Here is a 26,694-nt window from a genome sequence, read left to right as displayed (position 1 = left end):
TGAGAAACTGTAAAGCACTATCCAAATATGAGATGGCATTATTATTATTTTTTTTGCTCAGTTGATAACTTGTGTAATACCTTGAACAAAACACAACTCTTTGCCTCTTAATAACTGGCTAAGCATGTTGTTAATTTTTTTTTTTTGAACATCTCTTTTCTTAATAAAACGAGAACAATTAATACTTGTTCTGCATTGTTTTGATGATTAAATGATATAAAGTATATGATAGCTGCTTAGGTCAGGTTCATAGTTAGAAGGTACTAAGGAAATGCTCATTTCTTCTCTTCCTTCAGTTCAGTTCATCAAACACTGATTAAACCTTGTTGCAATTCAGTTTCTAGGCTCTTTACCTACATTATCTTAAGTTCCTTTGTCTCCCTTTATTATATTGAGGGTCTAATTAGTGTAATAGAACTTTTTTTTCACGACAGAATCCTTCCATAATCAAATCTCCGTAATGAAACACAGTTGTTGCAAACAAGTGATGGTTACTTTCAGAAAAATCTGGAATGTTAATGTGAGCCTGTGGTGGTATTGGTGGAAGAAAGTAGTCTAAGTGTTGGGCAAAATAGCCTCTGCTCTTCTTACAAGGTGTCTTTGGAGACTGGAGGAGGACTCAAGACAATGGCAATACTCTGTCACCTCAGAGAGGCTTGGTTTTTCTTTTGGAATGTTAGGTTTTAATGAATTGCTTCCTTTTCACCTTAGGTTTTAGACCCTGTGACAAGCCATCTGCTTCTCCATCCAAATTTCCCTTTACCACCAAGGACTTGTGGCAGTTGTTTAGATGGAGAACAAAAGCTTCCTCCAGTTCCTGGTGGTTTTGTAAGAAGGCTGCCAGGAGGAGGTTGCATCTGCTTATTGGAATTCACTTGTGGTATGTGCCTGACTTAGGCAGTATTTTACCAGGGACCTGCTGGGGCTTGAGGAGGAGATAAAAATCTGGAACAGAGGTCTATCACCATGGGCTTTAGCTATATTTCGTTCTTTGCCAATAAGAGCTAGGCTCTGCAGACCTTCTTGGGATTGATGCTGTTGCTGCTTTTCATTTTGCTTCCTGTAGCTGTTGTCTGTGTTTTCTGTTTGCTTACTTTTCCATATTGCTGGTCTGTTCAGTGAGTGGCTCAGTGTAGTGCAGTTCTACAGACTATGTTAAGTGGGGATTCAGTAATGAATAAAATAAGAGAGAATCTAGTAATGAATATATAAGATAAGGAAAAGATTTGATGAACCCATAAATATATGGATTAAAATCTCCGTTTTGCTTTATACTGCCTCTGAGACCTTGGGTAAGTCATTTAAACTCTTTGAACCACAGTTTCCTCATCTCTAAAAAATGAGGATAAAAGCTTCTACCTTACCCAAGGTTGTTGTGAGGATTAAATGAGAGAATATATAGGAAAGACTCTTGCTTAGTGCTGAATATTATTTCGGTGCTCATTAACTATTCCCTTAGATCTTTTTCCCCAGCTTTTTAAGGGGTGTACATGGGAAAATTAAACATGTATAACAGTCACTCTGTATACCAGTAGCTGGTAAAGTTCAGTATAGCTCTAGGAAGTGAGTGTTTGGAATTTGCTCCTTGGGAATTTGGGAGGTGAGGACTTGGGGCAGATGTATGTCTTGCTTGAAACCAGACCGAGAGATAAATTCTGGTAAGTTATTAACACAATTCTTGTGCTCATAAAGAAGACCTTAGGAGGAAAAAAGAAAGAACCTAGGGGTGAGGGCCTTGGGATATTGATTTCCTCAGGGGGACCATTAGACTGTCTGTGGTAGCTACTGGTTTCTTAGAGGTAGAATAATTTGCCTCACAGTAAGCTAAAAACAGAACCTGGGGTCAATAAAATGAATTAAAAAAACAAAAACAAAAACAGAACCTGGGGTTACCAAGTGTGAGAACTGTCTGTTGGGAACCGCTAGAACATACCTTGGAAGGTTGTAGCCACCTTCCCTCCCCCCAGAATCTGCTCCATCATCATCAGAAAGATGTTTTCCAAGATGCAAATCTGGTCATCTCAATTTGTTGTTAAAACTCTTCATTGGCTCCCTGTTGTCTTCAGATTAGAGTCCACATTCCTTTTCCAACATTCTAAAGTGTTTCTTGATCTGCCCTGCCTACCCTTTCAGTCTCATCTCCCTCTGCTCTTCCCTGTGCTCCAGTGATGTTGCATTATTTGCAGCTTTTCAGCTCCTCTGTGCTCATTTCTGTTTGGCTGTGCTAGTTTTTCTGCTATGCTGTACTTTCTCTCTTTCCTATCACTTTGTTGTTTTTTTTTTTTAAATTCAGTTTTATTGAAATATATTCACAAACCATACAGTCATCCGTGGTATACAATCAGCTGTTCACGGTATGATCATATAGTTATGCATTCATCACCACAATCTATTTCTGAACATTTTCCTTACATCAGAAAGAATCAAAATAAGAATAAAAAATGAAAGTAAAAAAAGAACACCCAAACCATCCCCCCCATCCCACCCTATTTGTCATTTAGTTTTTTGTCCCCATTTTTCTACTCATCCATCCATACACTAGATAAAGGGAGTATGATCCACAAGCTTTTCACAATCACACCGACACCTCTTGTAATCTATATTATTATGCAGTCATCTTCAGGATTCCAGAGTACTGGGTTGGGGTTTGGTAGTTTCAGGTATTTACTTCTAGCTATTCCAATAAATTAAAACCTAAGAGGTGTTATCTATATAGTGCATAAGAACATGCACCGGAATGACCTCTTGACTTCATTTGGAATCTCTCAGCCACTGAAACTTTATTTTGTTTCATTTCGCATCCCCCTTTTGGTCAAGATGATATTCTCAATCCCACGCCTATCACTTTATTTTGCCTGATGAACTTCTAATTTTTCTTTAAAACTCTTCTCAAGTACCATGTTTTCTATGCAGTCTTCCCTGATTTCTGAAGGTAAGGTGCCACAGGAGGAGAGCGCTCCCTCCTCTAGGTTCATCTAGAATTTTTTACATAAAAAAATTTAACAACATGTTGTAGTATTAATGATTATCAGACTCACAACAGTATGTCTCTTGATGATTTTGTTTGTGACCTTTATTGGGACCCTCACTTCATCCATATGTACATACATGCACAACACATAACCTTGAGATCAGAGGGATAAGTGCAAGTACAGAACAGCATCTTGCCAGTCAGAGCAAATTAAATTTTATTATGCCTTTTGCCCCAGATGACGTGACTAGCAATCAGTAAAACAAACCCTTAGGTTTGCAAAGAGCTATTTATTTTTAGTTTAATGGGACAGGTCCGTCTGATCTGATTTTGTCATCATTGATATACTTTGACCAAGACAAGTGTTTATTGTTATATACTTATGTTTCTTTCAAATAAATTTTCATTTGGATCCCCAAATTTCTTCTTATATAAATAGGATCAGAATTTTTTTATCTTGAAGCTTTCCCCAAATGTCTGGTGATCCTTTGTTGTCTGTTCATATTTAAAAATGGGGTACAAAAAATATATTGGAAGTTCTAAGTATATGGTGGGGCTTATTAATTGTGGATGTAACTGTGTGGTGATCTTTCTGAGCTATATGTAGGAGAACCACAATGTCAGTATCTCTAGGGTCTCTCCACTAAGGCTGGTCAGATTCCCTAGAAGGATCCTTTAGTCTCCTTCTTAGAGGTTAGAGGTCTGGTGTCTCGTAGTCTGGAAGCTGAGTGGGAGAGGAAGGTTACAGGGAGATCTCAGTATTCAGTTCACTTACACTTTTATTTTCAGTGTAGTAACTCAATTGTGCCTGCTGTTCCCTTGTCTAGAGACCCTCTGTTTTACTCTTTCAGTGGAATGACAGAGGGGGTCTGGAGCTTTAACTGCTTCTCGGGTAGGTTTTCAAGTAATCAGTTCTGATTTTAGCACTCTTTCTTTCCAGAGGTACATGGTGATACCAATTTCTGAGCCTTGTAGGGGATTCTACAGATTAAATTGAGTGACTTTGTTTCCCCCCTCACTGCTGGTTTAGTATTCTATCTTTCTTGGATCTGAAAAGTCAGTTATAGCTCATCCACCTGTTTTCCAGCTTTCAGAATTTTGTAGTTATTGCTCTTCTCCATTTCTTTTTGTTTTTGAGGTTTGACACTTTATAAAAGAAAATCCAAAAGTCGGATGTCAGGAGAGGACATTTATTCAATTGATCAACTTTATCCAAAGATCTGTATCAGAATATCAATCCCATTTTGCCAGGTGAAGAAATCATATAACCACATATGAAGGTAACTGATTAAACTGCTAAGAGTATGGGATTTTGATTTTGAGAGGCTTGGGTTTGAATCCATTGTTAACCAGCTCTATGATCTTAAGACACATTTCTAGAAGGAGATGTTAGCGAGTGTTTTGGTTTGCCCATGCTTCTGTTATGCAAAATACCAGAAATGGATTGGCTTTTATAAGGGTGTTTATCTGGTTACATAATTACAGTCTTAAGGCCATAAAGTGTCCAAGGTAATGCATCAACAATTGGGTACCTTCACTGGAGGATGGCCAATGGTATCCAGAAAACCTCTGTTAGCTGGGAAAGCATGTGGCTGGTGTCTGCTCTGGAGTTCTGTTCCAAAATGGCTTTCTCCCAGGACATTCTCCTCTAGGCTGCAGTTCCTCAAAAATGTCACTCTTAGTCATTTGTCCTCTCTTAGCTTCTCAGGAGCAAAAGATTGCTTTCAAAGGCTGTCTCTAAATTATCTCTGTAGGCTGCTTACAGAGAGGACTCATCTCCTGTGCATTCTTCAAAGTGTCCCTCTTGGTTGTAGCAATCTCACTCCTTCTGTCTGAGCTTATATAGTGCTCTAGTAAACTAATCAAGGCCTGCTCTGAATGGGCATGGCCACACCTCCATGGAAATTATCCAATCAGAGTTATCACCTGCAGTTGGGTGCGTCGCATCTCCATGGAAACACTCAATCAAAGAATTACAATCTAATCAACGCTAATAAGTCTGCCCACACCAGATTGCATCAAAGATAATGGCATTTTGGGGGACATCATACATTCAAACTGGCACAGCGGGCTTTAAGGTAGCAGACTGATTATGTAAGATGGGTCAGTCTGTATAGCTGCGTTTATACTCATTCACATCCATATCCACAGGAGTGTGGCTTTCTACTCTCGATGGCATAACTGAACACAGTGTGGCCCAGGAAATGGGTGTGATTTTCTTGACTAAAGTCCATTGGTAAATTTAATGTCCATTAGTAAATTAGGTAGAGGGGTCCACCAGATAACTAACTTACCTGGACAGTTAAGGCTTTACTCCTTTAAGTACCAATACATTAGTATATATTGTTTTAAATGGATTTTTCCCTAAATACATTAAGAGGATAGACAGAATATTATTTAATCTTTCTTGACATTCAAATTCATTATTTTGAACATTGGTTATTCTGCTTTTTTGTATTGCTGTATGCCAGTGGTAGCTATCACATTTTACACTAAATAACCTTGATGCTGTGTTTTAAAACAAAAACAAAAGTTAAAAGCCATTATTTTTCTGTTTTCTCCTTGATGTTTGCTTTCTTACTTTTGTCCCTTCTTACCTCCCGTAGGTGGTACTCCCAAATAACTTAGTTTATTAGAAGTATTTTTTTTTTTAATTTCAAAATAGCAATTTTATTATATAAAAATGTAAAAATCCAGCAAAACCAGAAATATGTATATATTTTCCTGGGCTTTCAGATTTGTTGATTTTTATTCACAATTTCTTTTTCAACACAACTTACAACCTCATCACCATTTCCAGTCTGATTATACAAGTGCTAAATGGCAGAAAGGTCTGGAATAAATACCTCAAAAGACAAACAAAACAAAACAAAACAAAAAACAAAGCTGTGAAGCTAAATGCATGCAAAAGGCAAAAGTTTCTATGAAGGTGGGAGAAAGTGTCTTAGAAATAAAATAGAGTAAGACAAAGTAATTGGAAGGTTTTAGCTGAAGTTCTTTCAGTCATCCTTGTCCTTTGCTCCATGTTTAAGGATGCGTGTGAACTCAATGTTGTTGAAGTTCCCCTTTTTGTCGATTGGCGCTTCTCTGTACAGCTCGTCCACTTCCTCGTCTGTAAACCGATCCCCCATGGTTGTCAGCAGCTCTCTCAGGTAATCCTCCTGGATGGTGCCTGTTGCTTCTTCATCAAAGCAAGCAAAAGCATTTCGGATGACATCCTCTGGGTCTGTGCCATTTAACTTCTCACCAAACATAGTGAGGAACATGGTGAAATTTATGGGCCCTGGAGCCTCATTCATCATGGCCTCAAGGTATGCATCCGTTGGATTCTTTCCCAGAGAAGCAAGCATATGGTGCAAATCTTCCATGTCGATAAAACCATCTCTGGTCTGATCAATCATGTTGAAGGCCTCTTTGAACTCCTGAATCTGTGACTGGTCAAACATGGCAAACACATTGGATGTTGCGTGCTGAGGGTGCTTCTTGGTGGTCTTCTTCGTCTTTGCCTTTTTGCTCGACATGGTGACTGCTTAATTCCGTCCCAGAGTCGAGAACCAGGTTGCCCTTATTAGAAGTATTTTTAAAGTAAGAGTGAGGCCCTACAGATTCTCCTTGTATTAGAGTGTGAGGAATTTAAGACAGTTATTTTAGCTCTGGAGAGGATTTTTTTTTCTCTCTCTGTCTCTCTCAATACCTGGTTCTGTATGTGTTTGCTGAATTCTATACAAGTGAAGTATTATAATTAAACTTCATGGTTTGTCAAGTAAAGTGCTTTCATCCATATCATCTCATTTTTATTTTAATCTTCACAGTGATTCTATAAGGGTAGATAGAATTATTCTGTTTTATAGATAAGGCAGTTTGAGGTTGAGAGAGATTAAATGACTTGCTCAGACCACATAATTGGGTGGCAGAGCTGGGACCAGTCTCAGGTTGTCTGACTCAAACCCTAGTGCTCTGTCTTTTCTCTGTTCTGTCTTTTTGTAGGTAACTTTCTACAGAGAAAGTCAAACTCAGTAAGGTCAGAGTGCAATGCAAAGGAATATCCTCTGGGTCCTCATTTGATCCTTATAGTAGCCCAGTGGGACAGGTAGTATTATCTATATTTCCAAGCTGGGGAAGTTGAAGCTCAGAGACATTAAATGACTTGTTCAAGGTCATATGGTGAAATTTGAGCTGGGACTGAAATTCTCTTCTTTTGACTCCAGATCCTGCTCTCTGATTGTAGTGCATGATACTTCCTTCCTTAATCTGAATGAGCTGCCAAAATAGAAAGTATGCCAACCATATGAATATTAGACAGCAGTGGTTTGAACTGTTAGTAAATAGTTACATCCTCTTCCTTGGGAAGGTTTCAACTGCTTGAAATTCTCAGTCTGTTTTTTATGTAAAGGAGGAAGATAAAGAATTGTTGTGTTTGGACTTGCAACAAATTTAATTCCTTGGGTGGAAGCACTAAAGACACACAGTTGCATTTGCCAGTTTGGCATAAGGAAATACTTAAGCTCTCAAATGGAAATACTTATTGAATTTCTTGTACAGTCTAATGTTCTGGGCCCCAGGAGGAATTTCATCATGAATCAGAGAATGTTATGGCTCTAAGATCCATTCATTATTATACTTAAAGGCTAATTCAGTAGAACAATTCTGTATACATTTATTGAGCTCCTGCTGTGTACTAAGAACACTAATAGGCACTGGGGAATGGTTTCTGCCTAGGAATCTTATAATCTAATTGGGGAAAGACAACACAAATAATTACATTATAGTGTAGAAAATGCTATAATTGAGAGATATGTAAAGAGTACTAACCAGGGAATGATTAGTTCTGCCTAGATCAAGGGTGGGGGATGTGACTGGAGAAGGCATTATAGAAAAGGGGATCATTGATTTGTGCCTTGAAGGATGTGTCAAACCTTTAGACAGAAAGGGGATGAAGGGCTTTCAGGCAGAGGGAACAGTATGTGAAAAATCTCAGAAATATGAAAGAGCTTGTTGTGAGAAACTTGATTCGGCTAGAACTGGAGAATAAGGTAAACTAGGCCTTCTTCTGGTCCAGGGCTTTCAAGGACTCTTCCTATTATGCTTTGCCGGCATCTGCTCACCACAGGTGTAGTCTTATACACAAATGCCTTCTGAAACAGGCTGCTTCTCCTTTCCAGTCTTCTAAAAAGCCATCCAGGCTGCTCTGGCCCCCATGACACGTCTCTTTTCCACACTCTTGCTGCCGTTTTCCAGTTCAGCTCAGCTCCTAAGCTAATACTGATGGGTGCTCATCCATAATTTGTTTCTGTATTGCTTCCTATTCTAGAAGGATTTCCCAGTTGTGATATTTCTGGTTATGCCCAGAGTGGAGGCTTATTGTTTGGTCACTTGCATCTCTTAAGCCTTGGTTACAGCTTTATTTTTAGATTGTTTTAAGCTTCCATTTAGCTTAGGAATATCTCTCAGTTTGTGGAGTGAAGTGTGGTGAAATGAAATCCTCTAGGAAGCCTTCTCTGACAGAGCTGGTAATTTTTTTTTCTTTGTCTTAGTGCTTGTCATCCTGCCCTAGAACTCTCTTGTTTCATTGTCTGTCTCTGCTACTAGATTGTGGGTCCCCAGGGGCAGAGATTTGGTGTAATTCATCTCTTGGTTTTTCAAGTCAGCATAGGGCCTGGACACAGAATAGATGTTTGGTACATGTTTATTATTTGTTGAGAGTCAGGAAACAGGACAGGAGTTCTAGTCCCAGTGCTACTGTGTGACCTTGGGCAGGTCACTTCCAGTCTTTGGAACTCTAGTTTTCTTATATATAAAGTACGGAGGCTGGACTCCTTGACCAGTATCATAGCATTTATCCTACTTATATCAGTCAGGGTCCAGTTAAGGAGACAGAAACCACACCAATAATTTGAACAGGTAAAATTTAATATGAAGAATAAATTGTTAACTAGGTAAAAGGTGGTTCCATCCCACAGGAACTATCCTATTTTCAGATTTCCTAAAAACAATCAGCCACTTAGCATATACTGCAGATACTGTGTGCCAGGCTCACCGTTAGACACTTCCATTTATATTAGCCCATTTCTTTCTCAAATTAAACCTGTTGAGATAGTTTTGCTTCCATTTTATAGATACATAAATTGAGATTCAGAGAAAATAATAAACTTAACCCAAATCATAGATCACTATTATTACTATGTTATTGTTTATTTATCATTATTCTCATTTTAATGAGGAGTAAGCTGAAGCTCAAAAAGGATAAATAGCTGTTAAGTTATTAAGTAGCAGAATGGGGTCTTACCGCAGGTGGTTCTGCTATCGCAGTCCACACTAATTTCACAACACTGCGATCAATGCCTTTCCTGTTCTAAGCTAAACCACAAAATGAAAGTAAGATTTCAACTCCAATTAGTATGCAGTTAAAAATAAATGACATGTACAGACTCATTTTTCAGTTCTTTCCAAAAAATGCATGTCATCACTTCTGAAAAGCAGTTAAGCAGCAGCAGTTACAGCCAGGAAAGAAAATCAAAGGGAAAGGTAACTGTCCTGACTCTATAGTCAACGACACTACCAAAAGAAACTGAGGAAAGATGATGTTGGCCCAAGGGCTTAATAAATACTCATCAATTAATTCTTTCAGTGGGGAGCTCTTGTCATTTTCTTTAGGGACAGTTTTATTTGGTCTGCATCTGTTCTTTCTCCTACCATCATGTCTCCAGAAAGAACAATGGAGTTGTTTCCTCTGTGAGTTTCCTTCCTGAGCTGTAGCCCTGTTTTCTGCCCTTCCAAGTTGCTCACTTTAGAGGAAGTGGAGTGCAAAGGCTGAATTGTGGTTCAGAATCTCAGTAGCTTATGTTTCTGGGGCCCAGTGCCTTGTACATAAGACTAAGAAGGGTTTGTCAGAGGCCTTTAAGGAGGTGTGACTATGTGCTTATTTTGCGGTTTCTTCATTCAGTATAAGCCAAGGGGGAAAGTTGGTCAGTAAAAAATGTTTTATGGACCAGTTGACTGGATGTCTCTGTGATACATTAGCCTCTTTAGGCCAGGAAACACACTGATAAGTTTGGATTTCAGCTGTTTCAGTTCAAGGGTTTCATTTCTCTTCCCTTTTTCCATAGTTACAGAATCCTTAGGTCTTTAGAATCTGAAACACAAGATTAGACGGCTTACAGTCATATGGAGAAACCAGAACCTAGATTTCTTCCTTTTAGCTCTCTCCCTAGGGTTCTTTGGGAAAATTATTTATTTCGTAGAGTGTTTAGCCAATAATAAGCTACCAGGTTTCCTTCTCATAAATGCTACACAATTGCATTGAACTGTAAAGTTTACAAAAGTTCTTTCATAGCCAGTGTTACATTTTTTCTTCTTAACACTCCTGTGAGATAAACAGGTTAGATATGTTTAATGGTTTTTGCTTTTGTTTTAAAGATGAGGAAATTGAAGCCCAGAGAGGGGAGATGACTCGTTCAGAGTCACATAGTCAACTAGAGGGCTAGAACTAGAACTCAGAGCTCTCTAGACTTCCAATTTAGAATTCCCTTCCCTTATTCTAGTAGAGCTATAGAGGGACTCGAATTAGGCTAAGGTATAAAGACTGATAGGGCACAGTGGGCTTTGCCTTTTTCTTTTTCTTTAAACAGCTTTACTGAGATAATTCATATTCTCTTCAGTTCAGCCATTTAAAGCATAGGCCTTTGCCTTTTATAGTCATAAAAGAGTACATCTGAAATGGTAGAACATCCCTGGCCAAAGCAGATTTCTTGTACCTTATCAGAGTTTATCCAACAAAAGTAATGGTAATTAGTCATAATGGTTCAAGGGGAGAGGCAGGAAAGCCCTTTTATTTTTAGGTGTTAGGTTTCTGATTATCACTGGAAACATTGCCCTCCTACTGTGTCCTCCCTCTCCCCACCCCAACACTAATTTAGAAGCTACTGGCTTTCTGTGGACCACTGTGTGATTGATACCTTCTGTGAATGGCAGATGTGTTATTAAGATAGATGTTAGGTAATAAAAAGGGGCTTTACTTGTGCCTTCCTTTTTATTTCGTGAATAACAGGCTTGAGATTTAATTCACATACCATAAAATTCACCCTCTCAGCTTCTGTAAGTGTCTGGGCCTGTGTTGACTGAGCACACTCTCTCTTTCTCTCTGTCTCTGTGAGCTCTCTTAAAAACTCCAGTAAAACGAATTAAGACCCACCTTGAATGGGAAGGGTCACATGTCCATGGAAAAAAAGTCTAATCAAAATGTCCCATCCACAATTGGATGGGTCACATCTCCATGGAAACAACCTAACCAATAGATCCTACCCACAAGACTGAATTAAAACAACTTGTCTTTTGTGGGGTACGTAATACATTCAAACCAGCACAGGGGGCTAGGGGTATGTTGAAGGTATCTGTATGGCTTTTAATACATATTATTTTTGCAACTTTACTGGAAGTTTGTAATTATCTCAAAATACAAGTTTAAGAAAAAAAAATAATAGCATATATATTGACTGAAACTATTGTTCCATACTAAAATTTTATCAGCTCGTGCATAAATTGGACCCTATTGATTTCTACCCATGTAAGAGATAGTCTTCTAGACCAAAGGTAGAAAGCTTTGCCATAAGGTAAGTGTTTGCTGAGGGGTCCCAGACCCGTGAGGAGGTTTCTTGGGACCCGCTGCTGGTAAAGATGTGATTATTTCTGTTGTCTTTGGATGCCTTGATGTTTGACAGTAGTGTGAAATAATGTGTAAATCCATCTCTTCTTTTTCATGGACTTGACATTTGATAAGACGGGACAGAGCCATTGGGCAGGGTATGCAGGGTGCCACTTTGATATTCTGAATTCTTTAAAAAGGATAAGCTTCTTTTTATACAGTACGTCCTTCAGTGACAGGCTTGATCATCCTCCCCATTTAAGGATTATGATTTTAGTGAAATGGTTTGAAATGACTGCTAAAGAAACTAGGTCAAACAGTAGTATCAGTTATGATTTATCAAATGCACCATTAATGAGGCAATGAGAAAGCCAATTCTGTCTTTCTGTGCCCTGAAATCCTGAAGAGGTTAATTACAGGAAGATCTTCAAACCATATGTTCCTTTATCTTGGAAGCATTCCCGTTTTTGCACAATGTACATGCTATGTGTCTACATCTATCTGTACAGTATTCAGTACCAACACTTATTACTTGAGCTCATTTGTTTTAAATCTGAAGTTGTTTAAAGCTGGCTTTAAATGGATATTTAAATTATAATTTTAAGGGGTGAATCTGCAGATAGGCTACACTTACTGACCTATGATTAACCCAGCAGTACTGCTTCAAAAATCCATGCTGTGGTCCTTGTGCCATTCTCTCTCTTGTTCGCTCCATCATCTCTCATGTCCTCTGAAAGCATCCTAAGTTCTTTTCTGCTTCAATGCCTTTGCCCATGTCATTCTTTTCTCATGAAATGTTTCCCTGCTCCTCCCTCCAGCATAGCTAATTCCTCCTCTGTTATGGCTTGTTGAATTGTCACTGCCTTGGTGTGTCTTTTCTTGACTTGCTGTTCTCCAGCAACACTCTGTGTTTGTTTCTTTATGAGCATCTCTTGTAAGTTGTAATTAAAGGATGTATTAATCTGTTCTACCTGCCTTTCATCTTTCTCCTCTTCTAAAATGTAAACTCTGTGAACTCGGGCAACATTTCAAGAAATATATTTTGAATATCTACTTTGTGTCAAGACTTGAGCACTATATTAGGCTTTGCAAATGCAGTAGTGACCCAGACAGCCTTTAGCTCCTGCCCCCAAATCACACAGTAAAGAAGTAGACTCCCTGGGCTTCCCCATTCTTTCTTTTCTCTAGTCTCCAATGCCTTTTTTATAGGCATTTACTATTGAATTGTGACACATGCTGAAAAGAATGGTTGTGAATCTTCTGTTTCTGTAATTGGCCTGAACATGAATGGCTAATGCTTCCTTCCTATCTTAGGTTGAAAAACTACATTATCTGCCTTCATATTAAAAACACTCAAGGTCATATCAGGTATTAAAAAAAAAAATTGGCATTTCTTTGCCAAAACTGAGGTTGTACAGTGTAACAGGCACTTCTGAGTTGTTTTTCCCTGATTCCCTTAAGGGTTTAAAAGTATTTATTTCTGCATGTTAGGCATGAACCTTCAGGGAGCTAATGGGCAAGCAGAATCCATCATGAAATGTATAAGGCTCCTCTACTCCCAAAATAAAATTAGGCCCTTTAACTGTTAATAATCTAAAATGGATTTCTGTTAGACTTAGAAATCTATGAATTGGAACGGTAAAAAGAACAATGGCCCTTTTTTAATTGCCTAGGCTGCTGAAAGCAGATACCATAAAATGGGTTGGTTTTAACGATAGGAGTTTATTAGCTTAGAAGCTCACAGTTTGGGGGCTGTGAGAATGTACAAATCAAGGCATCAAGGTGACACTTTCTTCCCAAAGACCAGCTGCTGGCAATCCTTGGGTCCTCTGCCTCATGGCAAGGCATGTGGCAGTGTCTGCTGGTCTCTCCCTTCTCTTCCAGATTTTGTTGCTTTCAGCTTCTTACTTCCATGGCTTTCTCTCTTTTTTGTGTGAATTTCATGCTCTTATAAAGGACTCCAGTAAGAGGATTAAGACCCACCCTGGGCCATGCCTTAACTGAAGTAACCTCATCAAAATGTCCTACTCACAAAGGGTTTACAGCTACAGGAATGGATGAGCTTTAGGAACATGATTTTCTAGGGTACATACAGTTCCAAACCACCACAGGCCCCTAGCAATTAGGTGTCCTGGGTTCTAGACTTAGCTGCATGGGGCAGGGGGTGCTGTTGTGAAGATTGGTGGGGGGAGGTTGTTTACCATTGTTTCTTAAAAAAAAAAAAAAAAGAAGTTTGCAGGCACAGTGACCTTGAAGGTGCCTAATAGCTAAATTTTCTGGGATCTTGCCTACTATACACTCCCATAGCAATCTGTTATTTTGTTCTTAATAATTTATCAGTACACTTACAATTATTTGTTCTAAATTGATCTTCCCCACTAGACAGTTGTGCCAGTTTGAAACTTAGGGACCCCATAGGAGCCATGATCTTTTAATCCAGTCTTGTTGGGTGGAAACTTTGATTGAATATTTCCACCAAACTGTATGTGAAACCTTTTGATTAGATCGTTTCTATGGAGGTATGGACCCTGCCCATTCAGGGTGGGTCTTGATTAGTTTACCAGAGTCCTTTAAGAGAGCTCACAGAGATAAGGAGCTCAGAGAAGGTGAGAGACATTTGGAGAGAAGCTAAGTTATGTAATCCAGAGTTTGTCCCTGGGAGAAGCCAAGAGCTGACACAGACCCAGACACTTGGAAATGCTTGGAGATGTAGACAGAAAGATGTTTGGAGGTGTTAAGCTAAGAGATGACACCCAGAGTTGCCCTGGTGAAGCTAAGAGAGGACCCTCAGATGCTTAGAGAGAAATGCCTCAGAAGAACCAAGCAGAGAGCTGAGAGAAACTAAGTTAGACAGAAGACTAGAGACATTTTGGAACAAGCCATTTTGAAACCCAACCTGCAGATGCCAGCCATGTGCCTTCCCAGCTAGCAGAGGTGTTTTGGATGCCATAGAACTGTAAATTTGTAACCTAATAAATCCTTTTTATAAAAGCCAATCCATTTCTGGTATTTTGCAAACTGGAACAACAGTAAATTCCATAAGGGCAGGGATCTTGTTTGTCTTGTTCATTGCTGCTTCTGTAAGATCTAGCATAGTGCTAGCCACATAGTATGTACTTAATAAATATTTGCTGGGTGAATGAATGAAGGATTTTCCACTATGCAGAGAAACTCTTTAAGGTACTAGCAACCCATTGATTTATTTATAGACTCAACAGACATTTGCTGTTAGGCACTAAGTTAGAGGTGAATTGCCCATGATTTCTGACCTGGAGACAGTCCAAGTCTATTAGGAGAGGTGGACATAGAAAAAAAATTAATAGAAGTTTCTGTGAAGGTCTGTGGAAGCCTAGAGAAGGAGGTGAGGAATCTACATTTAAAAGTTTAATTGGACTTAGAGTTTGAAGTATATTTATTGGAAAAGTAATGGGTTTCAATTCCAGCAATAATTTAAAAATTGAAAATTACTTAAGCCTATTCTGTTGTAGTATAGGAATGAATGTTAATCTCAAGGATATTCATTTTGAGATACGTATTACTATCAATCTCTAAAATTTTTATAATGCTCTACAGTTTAATCAGGCACTTTCTCATCATTTATTTATGTTGTTTAATTCTTTTCAACGATCTGGTAAGCTAAGTGATTTTATTTTCCACTTTACTGATGGGGAAATTGAGATGAGAAAGGTTAAATATAGAGCCAGGATTTATTTAAGTCATTTGACTACAAGTACAAAGTTTTGTATTAAATTATTGGTTCATTTTACAGAGCTCCGAAGTGCTCCCCCAAAGGTCCAGAATTCCTGATGCTTTTGAGGAGTTTTCTAAGATATTCTAATTCTTAAGGCTCTTAAGTTTCAACAAAAATGCCACTTCTTTCATGATCCCTTTTCTGTGACAAGTGGTTTCTTCAGCCTTATTTCTTCCCTGGAACTTTATTTATATTCATCTTTGCTTTTTATTTACTTTACTTATTTACTTTTTTCTTTATATTATAGCTGTGTGTGTCCTTTTATTGTCTCCCCTACTTATAAACCTCTTGAGAACAAGACAGTTGTCCTGGTTATTTTTTTATTAATCAGCACATATTCATTGGGCTCTGGGTTAGCTCATAGGATTTTATAATTTATATACCATGATTGATAATAGTTTTCTTCATACCTTCACAACAATTTCCTTTATTAATTAAATAATTTGGAAACAGTACTTTTTCTTTTCCTTCTGTTTCTGTTTAAACTTTCTGTTTATTATACCAGGTCACACATTTTCTTTTGTGCCTTTATGTGCTTCTCATTTATGAGTTGCGTATTTACATCAGTAAAATGACTTTTAAGGCTTCCTCTCCAGATTATGTGTTTTCAAGAAAAGCTACTCTGTCGTCTGCCATAGTTGGTCAGTTTCCCAAGGGTTGGGGTAGTTGCTTCATTTGGTTTGTAAGAGCTAATGTGTTAATTGTTCATGTTATGTTATCCCTTCCTGGAGTGAATGCCTTAATGAAGGAATTTTAGGCACTATAATTGTCCAGAGGGAGCTATTTTGAGACAGAGCATAGTAGCTTTTCATCACACCTGATGGTGGTGGTGGAGAGCTGCTGACAGTAACTACCTTTTCTTTCCATTGCTTTACAAGGCCACTATTAGAGTACTCCTCCCATTGTAGGTAGGTATAGATAAGCTCATAGGGAGGTATAGATTAAGCTTTGGGGGCTTGTATTAGTCTTCCTTTGTTAAGAATCTTTATCTTACAGGACTCTTAGGCCAATCCAATATAGCAGTATAGCAGGTCATTTTGGACATATAAAGTACTATGCAGACAGGAGTGTACTTTTTTTTTCTTCCCCAGGGAAAAGAGTGACTGCTCCTTCTGAACTAAACTACTCCCCTCCCTCCAAAAAAAAACAAAAACAAAAACAAAAACAAGAAAAAACTCCATGCTCTTTGCTCTTTCTTTAGACAGCATAGACGTCTATTAGAATTTCTCTTAGCCAAGTATCAGATTCAAGCTCTCATTTTTTTTTTCCCCAAAGGCAGTTGTATAATGCCAGGCTCTTTCATATATTTCATTTAATTATCATAACAGCTATGAGAGGATTGGTGTCATTACCCCTGTTTTAAACCAAGGGCCAGTGAGTTCAAATAATTTAAATAATTTAGCCAAATAGTAAGTGGCAGAGTACAGATTTGAATTCACATATATGGGTTCATTTCTTGTTTCACTTATATTAGTCAAGACAGGCAGAATTATTCTGTGGTAACAAATTAGCTCCAAGATTTCAATGGCTTAACATATCAAAGATTTATTGTAGTCTTGCTTTTGTGAATTCTGATGCAGGTCAGGTGACTCTTGAGGGCACTTGTCCTCCAGGATGTGATGACTCAGGTATTTAGGCTGCTTCAGTCTTTTGATACCACCATCTCAACATGAGCCTTCCAGGGTGTCTTTGCAGGACAGGGAGAGAGCTGGGAGGGTCATACATCAGCTCTTAAATACTTCTGCCTGGAAGGGATACATGTCGTTTTCGTTCATAGAACATTGGCCAAAACTACTAATGTACATGGTGCTGCCTAACTGCAAGAGGTCTGGGAACTATAGGGAGCTCTTGGATATTTATTAAAAAGTAAAGATCTCTACCAGATCACTTCACAATAGATGCTTCCTTTGGAAAATTTTTTTTACATAATACCTATAATACCTGTTTCCTTTTAGCTTACGTTAGGGTAGTTTGTCAACATGTCTTGGCCTTATTTTTTTTTATTTATTTATTTTATTTTATTTTTTTTTTGCATTTTCTTTTTTTAATGAGATTTTATTGAGATATATTCACATACCAGATAATTATCCAAAGTCTACAATCGGTGGTTCATGGTGTCATCATATAGTTATGAATTCATCACCATAATTTTTGAACTTTCCATTACTCCAAAAATAAATAAATAAATAAAAATAAAAGGGAACATCAAAAACATCCCATACCCCATGCCTCCTCCCCTATTATTTATTTATTTTTTTGTCTTTACACTGGATAAAGGGAGTGTCAGTCACAAGGTTTTCACAATTACACAGTCACACTGTAAAAGCTGTATAGTTATACAATCATCTTCAAGAATCAAGGCTACTGGATTGCCATTCAGTAGTTTCAGGTATTTCTTTCTAGCTATTCTAATACATTAAAGACTAAAAAGGGATATCTATACAATGCATAAGAATAACCTCCATATTGACTTCTCTACTCTATTTGAAATCTCTCAGCCCCTGAAACTTTATTTTGTTTCATTTCTCTTCCCTCTTTGGGTCCAAGAAGGCTTTCTCAATCCCATGATGCCAGGGCCAGACTCATCCCTGGGAATCATGTCCCACGTTGCCAGAGAGATTTACACCCCTGAGAATCATGCCCCATGTAGGGTGGGAGGGCAGTGAGTTTACCTGCAGAATTGGATATGAGAGATTGGCCACATCTGAGCAACCAAAGAGGTTCTCTTGGGGTGATTCTTAAGCATAATTATAAGTAGGCTTAGCTTCTCCTTTGCAGGAGCACATTTCGTAAGGGCAAGCCCCAAGATTGAGGGGGTATGGGCCTTGTTTTATACTGTGAGTGCCTTAAGATCAGAAATTAAGTTAATAAATGAGTTTATTGTTTTTTGATTCAATTCAATTAAATATTATTGAATACCTGCAATTCCAAGCCCTTTTTTCTTTCCAATATCTATAGCCCAAATACGTAACTAAATAAAAATAAATAGATAGTACTAGATTTTAAGCTCGTTGAGGATGGTATAAAATAGAGGTTAAAAGATTTTATGAGTTATAATTCTGGTTTTGTCACTTCCTAGCTCTGTGACCTTAGGGAAACTATTATTTTTAGCAGGTTTATTGACAGATAATTCATATGCCATAAATTTCACTATTTTAAAGTATACAGTTCAGTAGTTTTTAGTAGATTCACAGAGTTGTGCATCCATTGTCTCTATCTAATTTTAGAACATTTTCATCAACTGGGAAAGAAACCTTACACCCCCATACCTATTTTTTTTTTTTTTTAAGTCAATTCATTATTTTATTTTATTTTATTTTATTTTGACAAAAAACACATTGTCTGTTATCCTTAGTCGGTTTGACTGTTATCCATCAGCCCCATACCTATTAATAGTCACTTCTCACTCACCTGCCTCCTCCTCAGCTCCTGGTAACCACTAATCTACTTACTTTCTCTATGGATTTGCATATTCTGTACTTGGGCAAGTTATTTAATTGCTCTGTGCTCACATTTCTCATCCATAGAGTGGGGATAATAGTACTTACCTCATCAGGTTGTTGTAAGGATTAAAAGAGTTAATTTAAAGGACTTAGAATTGTACCTCACACATAGTAAATGCTATGTGGTGGCTGTTGTTATGTTATTATTATCGTACTCAACATTATCATGATCATTATTTTGTTCCCTATATAGTAGCTAGCATAAGATGGGACACATGGTAGGCACAATCCTCCAATTTCCTAAGCCCCTACTATGCATCAGGCACTATTTTAAGGGGTCTCAAAGATGGATTAAGATACCACCCCAGCTCTCAAGCTGTTCACAATCTCTTGGCAGAGACAGAAACAGAAAGAGAGAAGTATAGTCAAGTGGGTATAGTTCTATACTGGAAGTAAATACATGTGATATAGGAGCAGGAAGGAAAGAGGAATTGACACCCAGCAGCACAGAGGGCTGCTCTGTGCTTCCCTTTTATGTCATTTAATTCCCAGGATAACTCTGTAAGGTGGGAACTCTTAGCTACATTATTATTTGCTGAGGAAGGTAAGGCTCAGAGATGTTAAATAACTTGCCCAGGGTCATAGAGATAGTAAGTAGTTGAGCTGAGATTTGAACCTGAGTCTGACTGACTGCAAACCTTTTTTTTGGTATTTTTGATGTTTACAGAAGGACTTTTCTGCTGTTTCTCTGAAATTTGTAAATAAATCATACAAAGCAAAAGCTATATTTCTTTGGCTAAAAGAGTATGAGAGTCCTTATAAGTTTTGACACATTTAACTCTTGGAGCCCAGCTGTTTATTGCTTCCTTTTATCTGCTCTGGCAAGGAAAAAAAACCTGAGGACTAAAAAGGCCCAAGAGGTGGCCTCAACTCTGGGTAGGGTGGGCTCTGCCTCATGTGGCTTTGTCCATTGTTTTTGCTGCCAGGCTCCTAACTGGTACTTCTTCTTTGGGCCATGAGGCTCCTTTGTGTGTTAAGGGGCCTTGGGATCTGAATGGAGAGTTTGTGTAGAGCTATCTGAATGAGAAGTGTTCCTCTGATAGCCATGACCTAGCAGTAGAAGCATTCATCCTCTGGCTTCAACTTTCCCATTCTCCCTGATGTTTCATTGGATCTGGCAGTTATAGAGCAGCTTCCATTGAATCCAGCAGCTTTGTTTCTGGTTACATGAGACCTTATCTGTACTTTTTTGCTTACCTCACGAATGGACTAGAACAACTGTGGTTATTTTCCACAGAAAATCAAAGTTGGGTGGGGTCCTTAAAAACCATGGAGTCTAATCCCTGCTCATTATTCAGCAGAGGAGAGCTGAGGCCCAATAAAGAGAAGGCACTTACCCAAGTCCCAGAAATTCTGTGGCAGAGGTTAAGACCAGGACCCTGATGCCTTGACACCACGCCAGTTTTTCCCTCTTCTAGGATCTGCTGCGTCCTATTTCCCTTTCATATAGAGGGCAGAGATCATACCTTAGGTACCATCGTAACAGTTAGAGAGTCTAGGTTATCAGGTATACCTAACAACCTCTCACATTTGTTAAGTCAGAAGTTGTACCTGGTTTTACATATGGAGAAAGTGTGTCCTAGTAGCAAGAGCTGGGTAAACTTGGGTTTGGTCATTTAAAAAAGTGATCCTCAGAATTCTCAAAGAAATAAAAGGATACACAGAGAAAGAACTAAAGGATATCAGAAAACAAAGAATGAACAATATGAGATCTCAGTAAAGAGAACTTTTTAAAAAGAACCAAACAGAATGACTAGAGTTGAAGATCACAATAACTGAAATGCATAATTACCTTGAGGTTTTCAACAGCAGATTGCAGCTGACAGAAGGAAGATTCATTGCTTTTAAAGACAAGATAATTGAAATGATTCAGGCTGAGAAATAGAAATAAAGTGTTTTAAAAAGTGAGTAGAGCCTAGAGACCTATGGGGCATCATCAGACATACCAATATGTGCATTAAGGAGTCCCAGAGGAAAACAAAGAGAGAAAGGGGCAGAAGGAATATACAAAGAAACAATTGCAGAAAACTTTCCAAGTTTAAAGACAGACAGGAATATATACATTTAAGAAGCACAATGAACCAAACAGGATAAACTAGAAAAGAACTATGCCCAGACACATAGTAGTCAAACCGTTGAATGCCAAGGACAAGGAGAGAGTTCTGAAAGTTACAAGAGAAAAGGAACATGTTATGTACAAGGGAGTCCCAGTAAAGTTAAGAGCCGATTTCTCATCAAAACCATGGAGGCAAGAAGGCAGTGTGTCAAAAAATTTAGGTGCTGAAAAAACAATTGCCCACTAAGAATTTATATTCGGTGAGACTGTCTTTCAAAAATAAGGGAGGGGAGGCGGGGCAAGATGGCAGACTGGTGAGCTGTATGTTTTAGTTACTCCTCCAGGAAAGTAGGTAAAAAGCCAGGAACTGCGTGGACTGGACACCACAGAGCAATCTGTCTTTGGGCATACTTCATACAACACTCATGAAAACGTGGAACTGCTGAGATCAGCGAAATCTGTAAGTTTTTGCGGCCAGGGGACCCGCGCCCCTCCCTGCCAGGCTCAGTCCCGGGGGAGGAGGGGCTGTCAGCTCCAGGAAGGAGAAGGGAGAATTGCAGTGGCTGCTCTTATCGGAAACTCATTCTACTGATTCAAACTCCAACCATAGATAGACTGAGACCAGACACCAGAGACTCTGAGAACAGCCAGCCCAGCAGAGAGGAGACAGGCATAGAAAAAAAACAACACGAAAAACTCCAAAATAAAAGCAGAGGATTTTTGGAGTTCTGGTGAACACAGAAAGGGGAAGGGCGGAGATCAGGCCTTGAGGCGCATATGCAAATCCCGAAGCAAGGCTGATCTCTCTGCCCTGTGCACCTTTCCTTAATGGCCCTGGTTGCTTTGTCTATTAGCATTTCAATAACCCATTAGATCTCTGAGGAGGGCCGTTTTTTTTTTTTTTTTTTTTTTTTTTTTTAAATCCTTTTTGCTTTTTCTAAAACAATTACTCTAAGAAGCTCAATACAGAAAGCTTCAAAGAATTGAAATTTGGGCACGTCAAGTCAAGAGCAGAACTAAGAGAGCTCTGAGACAAAAGGCAATAATCCAGTGGCTGAGAAAATTCACTAAACAACACAACTTCCCAAGAAAAGGGGGGTGTCCGCTCACAGCCACCATCCTGGTGTACAGGAAACACTCCTGCCCATCGCCAGCCCCATAGCCCAGAGCTGCCCCAGACAACCCAGTGTGACGGAAGTGCTTCAAATAACAGGCACACACCACAAAACAGGGCGTGGACATTAGCCTTCCCTGCAACCTCAGCTGAATGTCCCAGAGCTGGGAAGGGGGAGCAGTGTGAATTAACAGAGCCCCATTCAGCCATCATTTGAGCAGACTGGGAGCCTCCCAACACAGCCAAGCAGCCCAGAACTGCCCTGGGGGGACGGCACTCACCTGTGAAATAGCACAGTCATCCCTCAACAGAGGACCCGGGGTGCACAGCCTGGAAGAGGGGCCCACTTGCAAGTCTCAGGAGCCATACGCCAATACCAAAGACTTGTGGGTCAGTGGCAGAGACAAACTGTGGCAGGACTGAACTGAAGGATTAGACTATTGCAGTAGCTTTAAAACTCTAGGATCATCAGGGAGATTTGATTGTTAGGGCCACCCCCCCTCCCCGACTGCCCAGAAACACGCCCCACATACAGGGCAGGCAACACCAACTACACACGCAAGCTTGGTACACCAATTGGGCCCCACAAGACTCACTCCCCCACTCACCAAAAAGGCTAAGCAGGGGAGATCTGGCTTGTGGAGAACAGGTGGCTCGTGGACGCCACCTGCTGGTTAGTTAGAGAAAGTGTACTCCACGAAGCTGTAGATCTGATAAATTAGAGATAAGGACTTCAACTGGTCTACAAACCCTAAAAGAACCCTATCAAGTTCAGCAAATGCCACGAGGCCAAAAACAACAGAAAATTATAAAGCATATGAAAAAACCAGACGATATGGATAACCCAAGCCCAAGCCCCCAAATCAAAAGACCAGAAGAGACACACCTAGAGCAGCTACTCAAAGAACTAAAGATGAACAATGAGACCATAGTACGGGATATGAAGGAAATCAAGAAGACCCTAGAAGAGCATAAAGAAGACATTGCAAGACTAAATAAAAAAATGGATGATCTTATGGAAATTAAAGAAACTGTTGACCAAATTAAAAAGATTCTGGACACTCATAGTACAAGACTAGAGGAAGTTGAACAACGAATCAGTGACCTGGAAGATGACAGAATGGAAAATGAAAGCATAAAAGAAAGAATGGGGAAAAAAATTGAAAAACTCGAAATGGACCTCAGGGATATGATAGATAATATGAAACGTCCGAATATAAGACTCATTGGTGTCCCAGAAGGGGAAGAAAAGGGTAAAGGTCTAGGAAGAGTATTCAAAGAAATTGTTGGGGAAAACTTCCCAAATCTTCTAAACAACATAAATACACAAATCATAAATGCTCAGCGAACTCCAAATAGAATAAATCCAAAAAAACCCACTCCGAGACATATACTGATCACACTGTCAAACATAGAAGAGAAGGAGCAAGTTCTGAAAGCAGCAAGAGAAAAGCAATTCACCACATACAAAGGAAACAGCATAAGACTAAGTAGTGACTACTCAGCAGCCACCATGGAGGCGAGAAGGCAGTGGCACGATATATTTAAAATTCTGAGTGAGAGGAATTTCCAGCCAAGAATACTTTATCCAGCAAAGCTCTCCTTCAAATTTGAGGGAGAGCTTAAATTTTTCACAGACAAAGAAATGCTGAGAGAATTTGCTAACAAGAGACCTGCTCTACTGGAGATACTAAAGGGAGCCCTACAGACAGAGAAACAAAGACAGGACAGAGAGACTTGGAGAAAGGTTCAGTACTAAAGAGATTCGGTATGGGTACAATAAAGGATATTAATAGAGAGAGGGAAAAATATGGCAAACATAATCCAAAGGATAAGATGGCCGATTCAAGAAATGCCTTCACGGTTTTAACGTTGAATGTAAATGGATTAAACTCCCCAATTAAAAGATATAGATTCGCAGAATGGATCAAAAAAAATGAACCATCAATATGTTGCATACAAGAGACTCATCTTAGACACAGGGACACAAAGAAACTGAAAGTGAAAGGATGGAAAAAAATATTTCATGCAAGCTACAGCCAAAAGAAAGCAGGTGTAGCAATATTAATCTCAGATAAAATAGACTTCAAATGCAGGGATGTTTTGAGAGACAAAGAAGGCCACTACATACTAATAAAAGGGGCAATTCAGCAAGAAGAAATAACAATCGTAAATGTCTATGCACCCAATCAAGGTGCCACAAAATACATGAGAGAAACATTGGCAAAACTAAAGGAAGCAATTGATGTTTCCACAATAATTGTGGGAGACTTCAACACATCACTCTCTCCTATAGATAGATCAACCAGACAGAAGACCAATAAGGAAATTGAAAACCTAAACAATCTGATAAATGAATTAGATTTAACAGACATCTACAGGACATTACATCCCAAATCACCAGGAAACACATACTTTTCTAGTGCTCACGGAACTTTCTCCAGAATAGATCATATGCTGGGACATAAAACAAGCCTCAATAAATTTAAAAAGATTGAAATCATTCAAAGCACATTCTCTGACCACAATGGAATACAATTAGAAGTCAATAACCATCAGAGACTTAGAAAATTCACAAATACCTGGAGGTTAAACAACACACTCCTAAACAATCAGTGGGTTAAAGAAGAAATAGCAAGAGAAATTGCTAAATATATAGAGACGAATGAAAATGAGAACACAACATACCAAAACCTATGGGATGCAGCAAAAGCAGTGCTAAGGGGGAAATTTATAGCACTAAACGCATATATTAAAAAGGAAGAAAGACCCAAAATCAAAGAACTAATGGATCAACTGAAGAAGCTAGAAAATGAACAGCAAACCAATCCTAAACCAAGTACAAGAAAAGAAATAACAAGGATTAAAGCAGAAATAAATGACATAGAGAACAAAAAAACAATAGAGAGGATAAATATCACCAAAAGTTGGTTCTTTGAGAAGATCAACAAGATTGACAAGCCCCTAGCTAGACTGACAAAATCAAAACAAGAGAAGACCCATATAAACAAAATAATGAATGAAAAAGGTGACATAACTGCAGATCCTGAAGAAATTAAAAAAATTATAAGAGGATATTATGAACAACTGTATGGCAACAAACTGGATAATGTAGAAGAAATGGACAATTTCCTGGAAACATATGAACAACCTAGACTGACCAGAGAAGAAATAGAAGACCTCAACCAACCCATCACAAGCAAAGAGATCCAATCAGTCATCAAAAATCTTCCCACAAATAAATGCCCAGGGCCAGATGGCTTCACAGGGGAATTCTACCAAACTTTCCAGAAAGAACTGACACCAATCTTACTCAAACTCTTTCAAAACATTGAAAAAAATGGAACACTACCTAACTCATTTTATGAAGCTAACATCAATCTAATACCAAAACCAGGCAAAGATGCTACAAAAAAGGAAAACTACCGGCCAATCTCCCTAATGAATATAGATGCAAAAATCCTCAACAAAATACTTGCAAATCGAATCCAAAGACACATTAAAAAAATCATACACCATGACCAAGTGGGGTTCATTCCAGGCATGCAAGGATGGTTCAACATAAGAAAAACAATCAATGTATTACAACACATTAAAAACTCGAAAGGGAAAAATCAATTGATCATCTCAATAGATGCTGAAAAAGCATTTGACAAAATCCAACATCCCTTTTTGATAAAAACACTTCAAAAGGTAGGAATTGAAGGAAACTTCCTCAACATGATAAAGAGCATATATGAAAAACCCACAGCCAGCATAGTACTCAATGGTGAGAGACTGAAAGCCTTCCCTCTAAGATCAGGAACAAGACAAGGATGCCCGCTGTCACCACTGTTATTCAACATTGTGCTGGAAGTGCTAGCCAGGGCAATCCGGCAAGACAAAGAAATAAAAGGCATCCAAATTGGAAAAGAAGAAGTAAAACTGTCATTGTTTGCAGATGATACGATCTTATATCTAGAAAACCCTGAGAAATCAACGATACACCTACTAGAGCTAATAAACAAATTTAGCAAAGTAGCGGGATACAAGATTAATGCACATAAGTCAGTAATGTTTCTATATGCTAGAAATGAACAAACTGAAGAGACACTCAAGAAAAAGATACCATTTTCAATAGCAACTACAAAAATCAAGTACCTAGGAATAAACTTAACCAAAGATGTAAAAGACCTATACAAAGAAAACTACATAACTCTACTAAAAGAAATAGAAGGGGACCTTAAAAGATGGAAAAATATTCCATGTTCATGGATAGGAAGGCTAAATGTCATTAAGATGTCAATTCTACCCAAACTCATCTACAGATTCAATGCAATCCCAATCAAAATTCCAACAACCTACTTTGCAGACTTGGAAAAGCTAGTTATCAAATTTATTTGGAAAGGGAAGATGCCTCGAATTGCTAAAGACACTCTAAAAAAGAAAAACGAAGTGGGAGGACTTACACTCCCTGACTTTGAAGCTTATTATAAAGCCACAGTTGCCAAAACAGCATGGTACTGGCACAAAGATAGACATATAGATCAATGGAATCGAATTGAGAATTCAGAGATAGACCCTCAGATCTATGGCCGACTGATCTTTGATAAGGCCCCCAAAGCCACCGAACTGAGCCATAATGGTCTTTTCAACAAATGGGGCTGGGAGAGTTGGAT

General features: G+C 38.7%; 2 protein-coding genes across 13 annotated transcripts in view; one reads left to right on the top strand and one right to left on the bottom strand.

Moving 5' to 3' along the window:
* The window catches only part of FAM168A (family with sequence similarity 168 member A), a 263,583-nt gene that overhangs the window by 134,698 nt on the left and 102,191 nt on the right, over positions 1-26,694 (top strand). The window contains exons 1-2 of one of the 12 annotated variants that reach the window (XM_037840570.1): positions 634-880; positions 4,110-4,251. The exons of 10 other annotated variants lie outside the window; for them this stretch is intronic. Coding sequence is in view for 1 of the 2 variants with exons in the window: in XM_037840573.1 (XP_037696501.1) it covers positions 4,246-4,251 (6 nt within the window). In the remaining variant the exon portion in view is untranslated. Of the gene's footprint in view, positions 1-633; positions 881-4,109; positions 4,252-26,694 lie in introns of those variants that run through there. One more of the 12 variants, XM_037840573.1, reaches the window with a different exon arrangement.
* Positions 5,956-6,492, bottom strand: LOC119537939 (myosin regulatory light chain 12B-like). The gene has a single exon (XM_037840579.1). It carries the CDS (start codon positions 6,490-6,492, stop codon positions 5,971-5,973), a length of 522 nt encoding a protein of 173 aa, XP_037696507.1. The 3' UTR covers positions 5,956-5,970.

This window comes from Choloepus didactylus, chromosome 6, assembly GCF_015220235.1.
Source record: "Choloepus didactylus isolate mChoDid1 chromosome 6, mChoDid1.pri, whole genome shotgun sequence".
NCBI lineage: Eukaryota > Metazoa > Chordata > Mammalia > Pilosa > Megalonychidae > Choloepus > Choloepus didactylus.
The sequence above is the reverse complement of the archived record's forward strand: the minus strand, read 5'-3'. Positions and strand labels throughout refer to the sequence as shown.